The 13,598-nt window shown below is 41.6% G+C and overlaps 1 protein-coding gene across 2 annotated transcripts in view; it reads left to right on the forward strand.

Moving 5' to 3' along the window:
• ERLIN1 (ER lipid raft associated 1) overlaps nt 1–6,825 on the forward strand; it is a 30,139-nt gene extending 23,314 nt beyond the window's left edge. For both annotated transcript variants that reach the window (XM_019724884.3, XM_019724885.3), the window contains exons 10-12: nt 1,216–1,305; nt 2,221–2,300; nt 4,554–6,825. In XM_019724884.3, coding sequence (XP_019580443.2) covers nt 1,216–1,305; nt 2,221–2,300; nt 4,554–4,778 — 395 coding nt within the window. In that variant the 3' untranslated portion in view covers nt 4,779–6,825. The remainder of the gene's footprint in view (nt 1–1,215; nt 1,306–2,220; nt 2,301–4,553) is intronic.
• The last annotated feature ends 6,773 nt before the right edge of the window (nt 6,826–13,598 follow it).

Below are 13,598 nucleotides of genomic sequence, written 5' to 3' on the forward strand. Positions count from 1 at the left end.
TTCTCTGAGTTCCAGCTGCAGACTCCAGATTCCTCACCTTTTACTCAGGTTTTACCTTAAGTTTCTGCTTATAGCTAAATTTTTAGTCCAACGGAACATAGTAGTCTATTTTTAGGTATGATAATGATTGATTTTATGCTGATGGGGAAATAGGTAGGTGTGCCCGAGAGTTGCTGATAAAGAATACTGTCTTCTGGAAAGAAAAAAACACTTGGAAGTTTTCTTTCCATTATGCATTTCCCACTGGGGCCAGAAATGTGTTAAAAATACTCACTTTCTTTGGCTAAAAAGGAGAATTGAGAATGTTCTTCAAGAATTACAGTGATTGAAATGAAAGTTGTAATTAGAGTCTTGCTTCCCTGGTGCTGGATCCTTTGGTTAGGCCAGAGGTTTACTAAGGGTGTTCTCTTGTTTTCCCTGCCTGTAATTCCCTGCTGAAGCCAGCTTGTTCATTCCCAACACTTGTTTTCACATCCTCCGGTGAATTGTCCTGCTCTCTCTTCTAACTCTTACAGCAGGCAGAATACTCCTTCTCTGATACTTTCATTGTGTCATTTCCCTAGTGATAACTTAGCAGTCAATCTTGAGTATATTAAAGCTAAATTCTTTAGCCTGTTTCTCAAGAAAGGGATCTTCTAGCTTCTTTCTATTGTTATTTTTTGTATTCTCTTGTCAGCTAGCTCTGTATCACCTCTTCCTTGTGACTTGCTCATTCGTACCTACTTGTCTTTGTGTATGCCTTCCGCCATGCCCTCCTAAGTCGGGTCCATTATTTTCTTTAAGATTTCTTCCCGAAGGCCTTCTTTGGTTTAACTTACCTTCCTTATTCTTTCTTTGTCCTGCCACATTATATAATTGTCCTTTCTTGCCATGCATTTATGTTGCTCTGTTTTTGTTCTGAGCACTTCCATGAACTGTGTGTCTTTTGTCCCATTAGCTCATGGACCATTGCTATTTAATCCCATGAAGGACTGGAACTGTTACCTTTTGTACTCCTCTCTTCCCACAAAATTAGCACTGTCAAAATAGAACAGGGAAGTAGGCAATAAATTTCCTTTTTTCCATTGAGGTGTTTACAGTTTGGGTAGATAAAACGTAACAAAACAGCCCATAGCGCCTTCTGTAGCTAAATGTTAGGCTTTGTGCTGCTGATCTAAGTACCTGCAGAACTAGGGAAATGTTTTTGAATGTGTCTTCTTTTGTGTATAATTATAGAAGCAGAGAAGATTGCAGAAGTGGCAAAAATTCAGTTTCAGCAGAAGGTGATGGAGAAAGAAACTGAAAAACGCATTTCTGAAATTGAAGGTACCTCAGGGAATGAAGAGGCTCTGACTAGCTGAGCTGCCTCCGCGCCTCAGGAATCGGGCTCCTGATTGTGGTGGGTGGGAAGGCCATGGATGGAATCATCTCGGCTGGAGGAAGCGGCTGGCCTCATATTCTAGACAGAGTTTTTTAAAATTACATACCTAGCTCTTGGTTTGGTTTGTGACTATGGGCAACTCAACCTTTTCATTTTCCATCCTTAAATTGGGGTTTATTAGCTCCCATTTTGTTCTCAAACAGTATGATAATTACCCATAATCAGTTGTAAAGAATGTACAAGATGAAGAAACCCCACTGCAACTAGTTTCTCTTCTACCTGTCAACCAAAAAAGAAGAAAACAAAACAAAACTTGCTGGGAAGAAGGCCTAGTTTTCACAGAGGCTCTCAAATGGTCCTTGATTTCACATAGTGAGATACTGCTGTTCTTAGCTCCCAGTCTTGAAGACCAAACATTCAGCCTCTTTTGTTTATATGCTACTGCTTTTTATCATTCTGCCTTAACTGATTCTGGATGAAATTCGGAGGGGGTGGAGACAATGCAGTAAATAGAGCAGAGCTTTCATGTCTGGACTTAGTGATTTCACTTGAAGCCCAGAGCCTAGATGTGATGCTTTGGGTGATGAGAAGTGGGGTGGAGGTAAGAAGGAACAACTTTAGATGGAAAATGAGGTGAGCTAAGAGTTATTCGACAGTGACAGGAGTGTTCCCCTTTGAGAATGAGCTGTCTGGGGACTGGGATTTGAAACTGCTAGTGTTGTTGAAGTAATGTAAGTGATCAAAATATCAGGCCGTGGTGAAAGGTACTCTTTCTTAAAGTAGAGTCTGAACTCATACCCAGCTGAGGAACTGTATTGCAATTCCTTTGTTTTAAACACCCTGACTATTTTCTTTGCTAGATGCTGCGTTCCTGGCCCGGGAGAAGGCAAAAGCAGATGCTGAGTATTATGCTGCACATAAATATGCCACCTCAAACAAGGTGACTGGCTCTCCATGTCACCCTTCTAGTAATAGTTTGGGGTTTGTTTTCCCTTGTGGGTTATGGGGGCTCTAATGTAATAGAGACAATTTTATCCAGTGTCTAGGAAGGGTGATTACCTTCACACCGGCTAGAATCAGCCAGTCACTTAGCAAGACATACAGCACACTCATTGGATTGGGAATTTTGTATATTTCCTTATAAAAGCGGGGAGCTAGGCCAAAGGCAAGCGGATATATAAATACAAATGCCATATAGCCGTTCATTTGTACTTTTATGTAAGAGCTCAATATTCAGGAAAGTTGAGGGAGAATGACACAAATGATGGGAGAGGAGTAAAGTTCCCTTAGAATTGCGTCTCAGATAAGGTGACGTGTTGGGTAGATGCTAAGTTTGTTGAAAGCAGTGTTTCTTGTCAGAGACATTGTTGGTATTTTGGAGTGAGGTACTTTCTCACTGTTGAAGACTGTCTCACACTTATGGGGTATTTTGCATCCCTGACCCTTGCCTACTAAATGTCAGTTGTGCTTACCAATTATTTTAACAATCAGCACCCCTCCCCCCCATGCACACACACTTCCAAATGCCTCCAGTTGAGTACTGCTTGTTTGCTAGACTTAAAAATGTTCTAGTCATGAGGAATTTCATGTGTAATAACTTGAGAGAGGAGGTTTGCTGGTTTATAGGACCAATTTTTGTGTAGAGACTGGGGTAAAATTAGATCTAGAGCGTATAGGCCGAGTTCGCAGGAATTATTTAGTGTCAGCTAGAACCCATATGGTATTCTGGGAAGGGAAGGATATGACCAAGGTTTATAAGGTTATTAGTTATAAAGTAGATTGGAACAGAGAAAGAGGTTGCTGTGGTGTATGATACATTTGAAGGATTAAAGTCAAGATTTAAGGTTTTGAAAAGGCTTAAACTCTTTCGATTTAGAAAGGAACAACAAGATTTAGAAAGGAACAACATAATATGTATTAAGAAGAAATGATAAGATACGATAGGTTGATACAGTGAGAGTTGTTGGTACTTTAAAATCCAATGTAAATTCAGAAATAAACTTGACATTTAAGGACACAGCTCTATAGAAACAAAATGAAGTTTGGTCAAGATGAAGGCAAGATGAGAAATTTGAGTTTACAAAACTAGCAATACAAATCTGTCACAGGAGAGACTGGCCAGGCACAAGTACCAAGACCTTGTCATTGAGGTTCGCCTTATGCTGCAAGGGGCAGTTGTTTTATTTCACTTTGAAAAATGCTATTCAGATACTGACCCATTTTAATAAGGGTTTAGGAAGTAATTTGGTTATGCACTGACCAGATTTGATGACAGTGTTTCAGCAGAGGATATGTATGAGTCAATTGGAGAGCGTATAGATCCAGGGAGTGGAAGATGCCAGAGGGCCATGAAGGACGAGGTGGGCATCTGCCTGGAGCACAGGCTGACATGAGATGAGGAGGGGGTCACTAGAGAAGGTTCTGAGAGACTTTTGGAGGAGTATATTTTAGGGAACATTGGAAATGAATGAGTTTTAATCAAACCCAGAGAGATTTTGGTTGGCTGTATCTTAGCACCATGATTTAAACAAAACAAAACGCTGTGACAGGGAAAGAGATCTGGTGATTGACAGACACCTGTCCATCACAAACATTTTAAACATTCAGCTTCTGGGTAGAGGCAATAGGCCAGACGAGGTGATTTCTTGAGATCTTTTCCATTTCTGGAATGTGGTCAAGAAAAGCAGAATCACAGATCGTTGATTATAAGGTTATGAGCCCAGGCCCTTTCTTTGACCCTCTGCCACTCTGATCCATTGACCTGTTCACTTCTCAAGAGAACTAGCAGAAACTTCCAGATTGATTCCAGGTTGAATCCAGATAGATAAAATCAGAAAGTATTTATGAAAGCACTTTATTGGCCCCGAGTCACTATAGAAATGTAATTATGTATTTGTGAGTTATTCATTATTCCCCAAACTCCCCTCCCCAATCCTTTTTTTTCCTTTTCTTTTAAATTAAAAAAAATGAACACCTTCTACATGAGGACAGGAGCTTGCTGAAGGAACCTCAAGTCTGGGGTGTAGCTGTTAAGGCGATAGCCACGCTTCACAGCGAGAGAGGGTCATTGGCAATGATTCCAAGTTGAGGAATGATACCCAGGAGAGCAGGAGGGAAACTGTGTGAGAGGAAAGAGAGATGACTGCTGCACCACAGTGACCTGATGCTTTTGCCCTTATTTGTCCCCACACAGCACAAATTGACCCCGGAGTATCTGGAGCTCAAAAGATTCCAGGCCATTGCTTCTAACAGTAAGATCTACTTTGGCAGCAGCATCCCTAACATGTTCGTGGACTCCTCGTGTGCTTTGAAATATTCAGATGTTAGGACTGGAAGCAGAAGCTCTCCTCTCCTCTCGAAGGAGGCTCTGGAAGCCTCTGGAGAGAGCCCCATCCAAAAGAAGGAGAGCATAGGTTGATGCAAGAGGTGGAAATGTTCTCCCATATCAAAATGTGGCCCAAGGGGTTAAATGGGAACAATGGTTTAACGACTCTCCCTGCTCGTCTGTTCTGCCTCTCCTGTGGTCGTCCTGGCTTTTCAGCTGATTCCAGGATAGAGCCAGCTGTCTGACACCCAAATGGTCTTTTCAGCCACAGTTTTATCAAGTATGCTGTGTGTGTTCCTTTCTAAACTGGTACTCATTAATGAGGGAAAGTCTGATGCTAAGATACTGTCTGCACTGGAATGTTAAACACTATATACATAACAAGCTGTGTTTTTCTAAGCTGAGATCTATGAAATAATGTTTACAATGGTCCCCGGGGAAAGTGTGCTCAGCCGTTCAAGAGACAGGCGGCCAGAGAGGAGACAGCCAGGCTGTGGTAAGTGTAAAGACTCCTTGCACCCGGGACCCAGGCTGTCCTTAGGGTCTAGTCCCAGCATTCATCCATGTGATTGGCATCTAGTCCGCTGAAGTTCCCCAGGAAATGATCTGCCACTTGAGCAATTTACTTGATAGATTTGCACTTTTGTTTTCCTACAGTCAAGTTGGTGGCTTGCTGGGATATGCACCTTGCCTCTCAACCAGAGATTCCTCCTAGAGCTTCCTAATCACAAGTTTTCTGCATTAGTAGGCTCAGAGATAGAGGTTGGTTTAAAGTTTGGGGTGAGATGAAACCTTTACTTCGAACCAAAGCTCTGGGGCCCTGCATTCTCCATTGAGTGGTGACTGTCTGTGTCACTGCCCTAGGCTGTGTGTGACTCAGGTGCCTGGTTTCTAGCTACAGACAACTCCTTCTGTGTCACCTCTGAGCTCTGGCTAGCCAAGAGCGGGACAGGGCTTCCACCGGAAACAGCAGCATACATTTCCTAGCTGTTCACTGCACGGTGTTGTATCATAACTGCAGGAAGTTTTTATTTTGAAAACTGGATTTGGGGTACATTTATTTGCCCCAGTACCTCTGCCTAAAGGCCAATTTCTAGGCTGCCGTGGTTACCAGCACACCTATTCTCCTTCTCAATATTGTTCACCAGGAGCCCTATGGTGTGGAACGGAGAGTAACTTAGAGCATCCTTGTCTCCTGCCCGCCTGGCTGTGAGATGCAGGAATCAAAGTTCTCCAACTTGATTTCACCTTCCCTAGGAGATCAGAATCCCACTGACTTCCGGGGCAGCCAGTGGCTTTACTCGTCCATGAGAGGATGACAGGGTTAGTTAGCCTGTGGCTGTGGGCAGCCTGTTTCATCTGGACTTCTTTCCCCTGAAGACTAACTTTCCTGAAGTAGCGTGCCCGTAGTAGTTAGGCCTGAGCTGTGCGCAGCCTGAGTTTGTGTAGACTATGTTCAAGCCGGACAGAAAAGTCCTGCGACGCTTCAAGCAACCTAGCCGACTGTCAGTCCCGTCAGTCTCGTGACAGCTGTGGGTTGTGCCAAACACTATGGGAAAGGAGTCCCAGATCTGAGCGGGTCTTTTCCCGGGCCTTATCCTTATAGAGGCATTTGTAATATGGAGAAAATCATTTTTTCATTTTTGCTCATTTAATTGTAAACATTCTCTTTACGACTGAATTTTGTGTTCTGTAGCCCTCCTTAAAACATTTTTTGAACTATGAAAATAAACTCTTCACCTGTCATCCATTGTTGCTGCAGATAAATAATGATTGTTGTGGGAAATCTGGATCATTGACCTTTGTTGCTTTCATTCCTGGAGATGTTTCCTATTCCCGTGAGCTAAAAGCGGCTGCCCCAGAGTGACAGGTGTGGGTTGTATTACAAGCCGCAGGCTCTGGCGGCAGAGCTGAGACACAGGGAACTCCATTGTGAAGTTTTACAAAAAATGCTTCCACTTGAACTCCCTCCCGGTGGGGTGTGCTTCCCTGTGCTCACTTGAGCTCTCAGTCTGTCCCTCCTTCAGGGATGTGTCTTTCAGCAAATATACACTGTAATCTTGAGTCTAAATTTATATGTGAAATGCTACCTTTTTTAAAAAAACAAAACAAAAAACTAAATAAAATTATTTTACTATCAGTGATTTGTGTTTTCTATATGTCTCCATTCTTTTTTTTTTTTAATTTGTATTTATTTTAAGTGTGTTTTTCCAGGACCCATCAGCTCCAAGTCAAGTAGTTGTTTCAGTCTAGTTGTGGAGGGCGCAGCTCATAGTGGCCCATGTGGGGATCGAACCGGCAACCTCGTTAAGAGCATTGCACTCTAACCAACTGAGCTAACTGGCCGCCTCTCCATTCGTTTCTGTTGTCTTAATGGGCTTCGCAGGCTGTCTTGCCCGTTTCACTAGGTAGCCACTTTATTTACTAGTTTTACTTAACTGTAGAGGCTTTTTTCTTATACTATTCCCAGAACACTGCCTCCCTGGTATAAGAATTTTTAAATAATTTTTTTCAATTACGTTTGGCATGCAATATTATACTATTAGTTTCAAGTGTACAACATAGTGATTAGACATTTATATAATTTATGAAGTGATCACCCCAATAAATCTAGTACCTGGTATAAGAGTTTTGTAAGCAGGGGTTCTACCCTTTCCTGATTCACGGAATTTAACAAGGGATGTTCTTCTGATTCTTTATGGGATGCAGCCAGCTGCAGAGGAGAAGAGGGAGGATGGAGCAGTGTGCCCCATGGTGACGGCCTGAGAGCTGGAGGAAGGTAGGAGGCAGTTACCTTGAGGCACAGGAAGGACAAATTGTAGAAATTGTAACTGGCAATGGTATGGTCTAACTCACCACGAATGTAGGTGTTAGCCCAAGAGCCAGGCTTGGGCCTGTCTTCCCAGGCTCAGCATGCCGTCCTAAGGACAATTCAGTGATGCTGGGGCAGCAGGGCTTGAGGATTGGGAGTTTTGAGGAAAGCAGCCCTTTACTTGAATTCTGTGGGATCTGACGCCATAGTAATCTACATCTGCTGCTGCAAACCAGGGAAATGTAATTCAAACGAATTATCCCTTAGTGTAGTCTTTTGGTAGGTATTAAAATGAAGTGACTTAGAATTAAGTGATTTCTTCCTCTTGCTGTGGGAAGGAATTTCATAAATTAGAAGTTATGGCTTCTAATTGCTTTAGGATTACGTCCCAGATGTGTGTGTACAAAACTCTTCATGATTTGGCCCCCACTGACCTCTCCAGTGTAGATCCTTGAATGTACCTTCTCTCTGTGTCTTGCATATATTTTTCCATCTGCCTGGCTCACTTTTCCTCCCCTGTAGCTCCAGCTTTCCTTTGCTAACTCCTAATGAGTCTTCACTTCTTCAGAGAGGTCACCCTGAACTCCTTGCCCAGGTCAGCATCCTACATTTTCCCCTTTGTAACCTTTCACACACCTCGCATTACCTGCTTACTGTCTGTTCTCAGAAATGTTCAGCTGTCTGGGGACAGGGACTGTGACAGGGGTCTTCCCCGGGGTAGTAGCTATTGCTTGTGCCTGACATGGTACCTGGCCCATGTGAGTTAGTCAATGTTGTTGCGTGAAAGAACAAAAGGATGAATGTGAGATGCAGGTTACGTGAGTAGTGGGGAAAAAGGACAGAAGTTAGGCTAGAATGTCCGTGTCGGGACTCACGGAGAAGCATAGGAAGTTACCTAACATCTCTGAACCTGTTTACCTGTCCTTGCAGGGCTCTTCAGTGGGTCCAGCAAGATGTGTTTATGCATCTAGCCTAGCGATTTGCACATGGTGATTGTTGGCTGTGTTACTTCACCCAGTCTATAGGAGTCAGTATATGTCTCTGTCTCTGAGGAGACTGTTCCCGTAGTGGAGAGAGCATAGCGCTTGATATATATGAGTGCATCATAAAAGACACATTGAGTGATGTCTTCAGCAGCCATGAGCTAAGCTAGCTGGATTTTAAACCTCAGCCACAGCCCTCCAGGAAAATCTCAACAAGCTGGCCCTCAGCTTCTTGGCTTTATCCTGGTCTCTTGTCTTTGAATAAATGTGTAGAACTACAGTTGGCCTTGAGCAACGTGGGGGTTAGGGACACCAACCCCCTGCCCAGTCAAAAATCTGTGTATAACTTTAGACTCCCAAAAAAGCCTACAGTTGATGAACACGTATTTTGTATGTTATGTGTATTATGCACTGTATTATAATTAAGTTTTGAGGGTGGAGCCCTCATAAATGAAATTAGTGCCCTTATAAGAAGAGACATGAGAAAGATGTCTCTCTCTCTTAGCCATGTGAGGACACAGCAAGAAGGCAGCCATCTGCAAACCACGAAGAGGGCTCTCACCAGACACCAAATCTGCTAGCACCTTGATCTTGGACTTCCCAGCCTCCAGAACTGTAAGAAACAGTTTAGACCGCCTAGTTTATATGATTTTGTTACAACAGCCCAAGCAGACTAAAACACCATCTAATTCTATTTTTTTATCTTCCAAACTATTTTATCTTTCCTTTCTTCCTGTAAGTATATATTGGGTATCTAGTATGTGCTAGTTGTTGAGGCAACAAAAAGGCTTGTAGCTTTGGGGGGTGGGTTAAGCAAATAAAGGCAAATATAGTGTGGTAAGTAACATAGCAGAATGGACACTGGATGCAAAGGGCACAAATGAGCGTCAGCTGAGTCTAGTGATTCCTAGGAGGCTATGTCAGATTTGAGCCAAATTTTAATGTAAGCGGGCATTTTCCCGCCAAATCGCATCGTAATGCGGGGCTTTTTTGACATTTTCTCGCCAAAATTAAGACTTTCCGTAAAATATTCATATCTTTCGATCTATTTGCTATTTTTCTATGAAACTTTCAGTGTTTTAGTTTAAAGAGGTCTCTATTTACTTTGCAGAATATGTGTTATTCTATTTTTTATGTACACAAAATTACTACATTCTAGGTAAACATAGAAAAAAACACTCACAATCAAAGTAATTTTATGTATACAAAATTACAATATTTTTTCAAAATTTTCAACAGATCTTATAAAAAAAACTATAACCTAATAGTGCTTCACTGTGTGGTAGCGTTCGAAACACTTTCCTTTGTAAAGGGGTACATTACAAAACTTGCACATGTACGCGTTTCACTGCGGTACGGTTTCGCTTTGGCAGGAATAATTAGATAAATTGTCAACAAACAATTCATCGTCACTCTCGTATGTATCTTGATTCATGTCCAGGGATAATAAAATTATCACTTTCAAAAATAATATTTATCAGAAAAGAAACTAGAGGCAGTTCAAAAAAAACTATGATTTTGCACCAATCACAACAGTCGTTAGGTATTTTGTAAGAAATTTCAGTAATTTAAAACAAAAAATATTTTATAAAAGCAGAATGAACTCAGAAACACGAAAGTAAGACGTCCGAACGAAAGCAGTATAATGGAGTCACTGGAGAAATGAACAAAAATGCAAAAACTAAATCCTTTGTTGGAATCATTGTGTCTTTTTTTTGTAAATATTACCGCTATTTATTTTTATGGCTATTGTTTTTGTTCGGTCCCAAATTTATTGTATCGGCAGGTAGACGCATAGGGTACCGCTGACAATAGATAATGCGTAGTCCGTCACCCGTTTGGCGCCCTTGTTTACAAGTTTCCCACGCCCCACCGCTTAGCGGAACAAAACGAGTTAACTCGTCTCCCGCGCTTTGGTATCAAAAGCATATGCCGAGTTTACTTGTTTCCCACAAAAAATGTGTTAAATGATGAACAGGAGGTAGCCAGGCAGCTGAAGAGTGGTGGTGATGGTGGAATGTGTTCCAGGCAGAGGGATCACCAGATGTTATTGTATTTTAAAAAGCAATTCAGGGCCGGCCCGGTGGCTCAGGCGGTTGGAACTCCGCGCTCTGAACTCCGAAGGCTCGGTTCGATTCCCACATCGGCCAGTGGGCTCTCAACCACAAGGTTGCTGGTTCAATTCCTCGAGTCCTGCAAGGGATGGTGGGCTCTGCCCCCTGCAACTAAGATTGAACACCGCACCTTGAGCTGAGCTGCCGCTGAGCTCCCAGATGGCTCAGTTGGTTGGAGCACCTCCTCTCAACCACAAGGTTGCCGGTTCGACTCCCGTAAGGGATGGTGTGCTGTGCCCCCTGCAACTAGAAAACGGCAACTGGACCTGGAGCTGAGCTGCGCCCTCCACAACTAAGACTGAAAGGACAACAACTTGAATTGGAAAAAAGTCCTGGAGGTGCACACTGTTCCCCAATAAAGTCCTGTTCGCCTTCCCCAGTAAAATCTTAAAAAAAAAAAAAAAAAAAAGGCAATTCACTGGGTTCTCTTGTCTCAACAGTGCCACGCATGCATTTCACATGTGTTGAACCACAGGGATCCTCCCACACTATGAAAGCTGCAGTCATTCTGCACATAATTCAGATATACACAAGAACTAACATCTGTAGGAACAACCCTCAACCAGTGGGAGATAGGAGTGCAAGTGGTCAGAGAGGAGCTGACCCCTGAAACCTTTTCCATGGAGAGAGCACCACTCCTGATACATCATGAGAAACAATGTGAACATCAAATTGAATTCAATTCAACAAATGTTAAGTGCCTAGAATGTATCAGAAAACAAATTGTATGAAGTATCGGACCAACAGTGAACAAAATAGTGAATAAGACATAACATCTGTGCTGTCTCAGAATCAACAATCTCATGGCACGGTAGCCCAAACAATTCCAGCTATGATAAGACTATATAAATGGGAGGAATGTAGTGCTAGGGCTGGTGAAAACAGAGAAGAGGGAATATTGAAAGAGAAAGCATGCTAGCCAGTTAGAGATCAGGGGATAGCAACAATAAAAAGACAACCCAATTTTTAAATGGGCAAAGGATGTCAATAGACATTCCTTCAGAGAAGATACGTAAATGGCCAATAACATGAAAGATACTCGGCATCATTAGAGAAATGCCAATCAAAATCACAAGAGATACCACTTCTCACCCACTGGGATGGCTATAAAAGGTGGTAGCAAGTGTTGGCAAGGATGTGGAAAAATTGGAATCCTCATAACACTGATAGTAGTAATGTAAAATGATGCAGCTACTTTGGAATATATTTTGACAGTTCTTCAAAATGTTAAACACCATATGACCCAGCAATTACACTTCTAGATATCTACTTAAAAGAATTAGAACACGTTCACACAAATTGAACTGTGTAATTTTAAAAGGTGACTTGTGTGGTATGTGAATTATATCTCTATAAAGCTGTTATAAAATAAATAAAGACTCAGATAATAGTGTGAAGACCTCAGTTCAAGAACCTTCCAGCAATGGAACAAAGTTTAATGTAGGCAAACCATTATTAATTAGTAAGAATGGGAGCACCCAAAGATGAGACTGGCAAAGTAGGTGTCAAGAGAGGGAAAGGTAGAGGTAGATCATGGTGGGCCTTCTAAGTCTTGTTACATATCAGTGACTTTTTCCAAAAGTTAGAAACAGATCTTTCAAGCAACACCTTTCAGAATTTAAAATTAAAAACGCAATACTATTTACATTAGCACCCCAAAACATGAAATACATAGGTATAAGTCTAAAAAATATGCACAAGATCTAGTTGAGGAAAATCACAAAACTGATGAAAACAATCAAAGAACTAAATAAAAGGAGAGAGATTTCAAGTTCATGGATAGGAAGATTCAATATTGTCAAGATGTTACTTCTTCCCAACTTGATCTATGGATTCCATGCAATCCCCATCAAAATCCCAACAAGTTTTTTGTGTGGATACTAACTGATTCAAAGTTTATGTGGAGAGGCAAAAGACCCAGAATAGCCAACACAACAGTGATGGAAGGAACAAACTTAGAGGACTGACTTTAAGACAATGTAAAACAGCGATAATCAAGAGAGTGTGGTATTGGCATAAGAATAGACAAGTAGGTCAGTGGGACAGAGCAGAGAGCCCAGAAATAGACCCACATAAATATAGGCAACTGATCTTTGACAAAGAGCAAAGGCAACTCAATGGAAAGAAAGATAATCTTTTCAACGATAGTGGTGGAACAACTGGACATCCACATGCAAAATGAATTGAGACAAAGACCTTACACCCTTCACAATTAACTCAAAACGGGTCATAGACCTACATGCACAACACAAAATTATATAACTCCTAGACGATAACAGGAGAAAAATCTAGATGACCTGGGGTATGGCTATGACTTTTTAGATATGACACCAAAGGCGCAAATGAAAACAATTGATAAGCCGCTGCACTTCATTAAAATAAAAAACTTCTCTGCAAAAGACAATGTCAACAGAATGAGAAGACAAGCACTGACTGAGAAAATATTTGCAAAAGACACATCTGGTAAAGCACTGTTATCCATAATATACAAAGGACTTAAAACTCAACAATAAGAGAATAACCCAATTGAAAAATGAGCCAAAGACCTTAGCAGACACCTCATCAAAGAAGATATACAGATAGCAAGTAAGCATATGAAAAGATGCTCCTCATATGTCATCAAAGCAATGCAAATTAAAACAACAAGCTCACCACCACACACCTGTTAGAATGGCCAAACTCCAGAACACTGACACCACCAAATGCTTGTGAGGATGTAGAGCAACAAGAACTCTCATTCACTGCTGATGGACATGCAAAATGGTACAGCCACTTTGTAAGAGTTTTGTCTTACAAAACTAAACATCCTCTTACCATATGACCCAGCAATTGCACCCCTTGGTATCTGCTAAAATTAATTGAAAACTTATATCCACACAAAATCCTGCACACAGATGTTTATTCATATTTGCCCAAACCTGGAAGCAACCAAATTGTCCTTCAGTATGTGAGGGGATAAATAAACTGGGGTAACTCTAGACAATGGAATATTATTCAGTGCTAA

The sequence above is a fragment of the Rhinolophus sinicus genome, chromosome 15 (assembly GCF_057876585.1).
Source record: "Rhinolophus sinicus isolate RSI-liver-muscle chromosome 15, RSI-T2T, whole genome shotgun sequence".
In the NCBI taxonomy this organism is placed as follows: domain Eukaryota; kingdom Metazoa; phylum Chordata; class Mammalia; order Chiroptera; family Rhinolophidae; genus Rhinolophus; species Rhinolophus sinicus.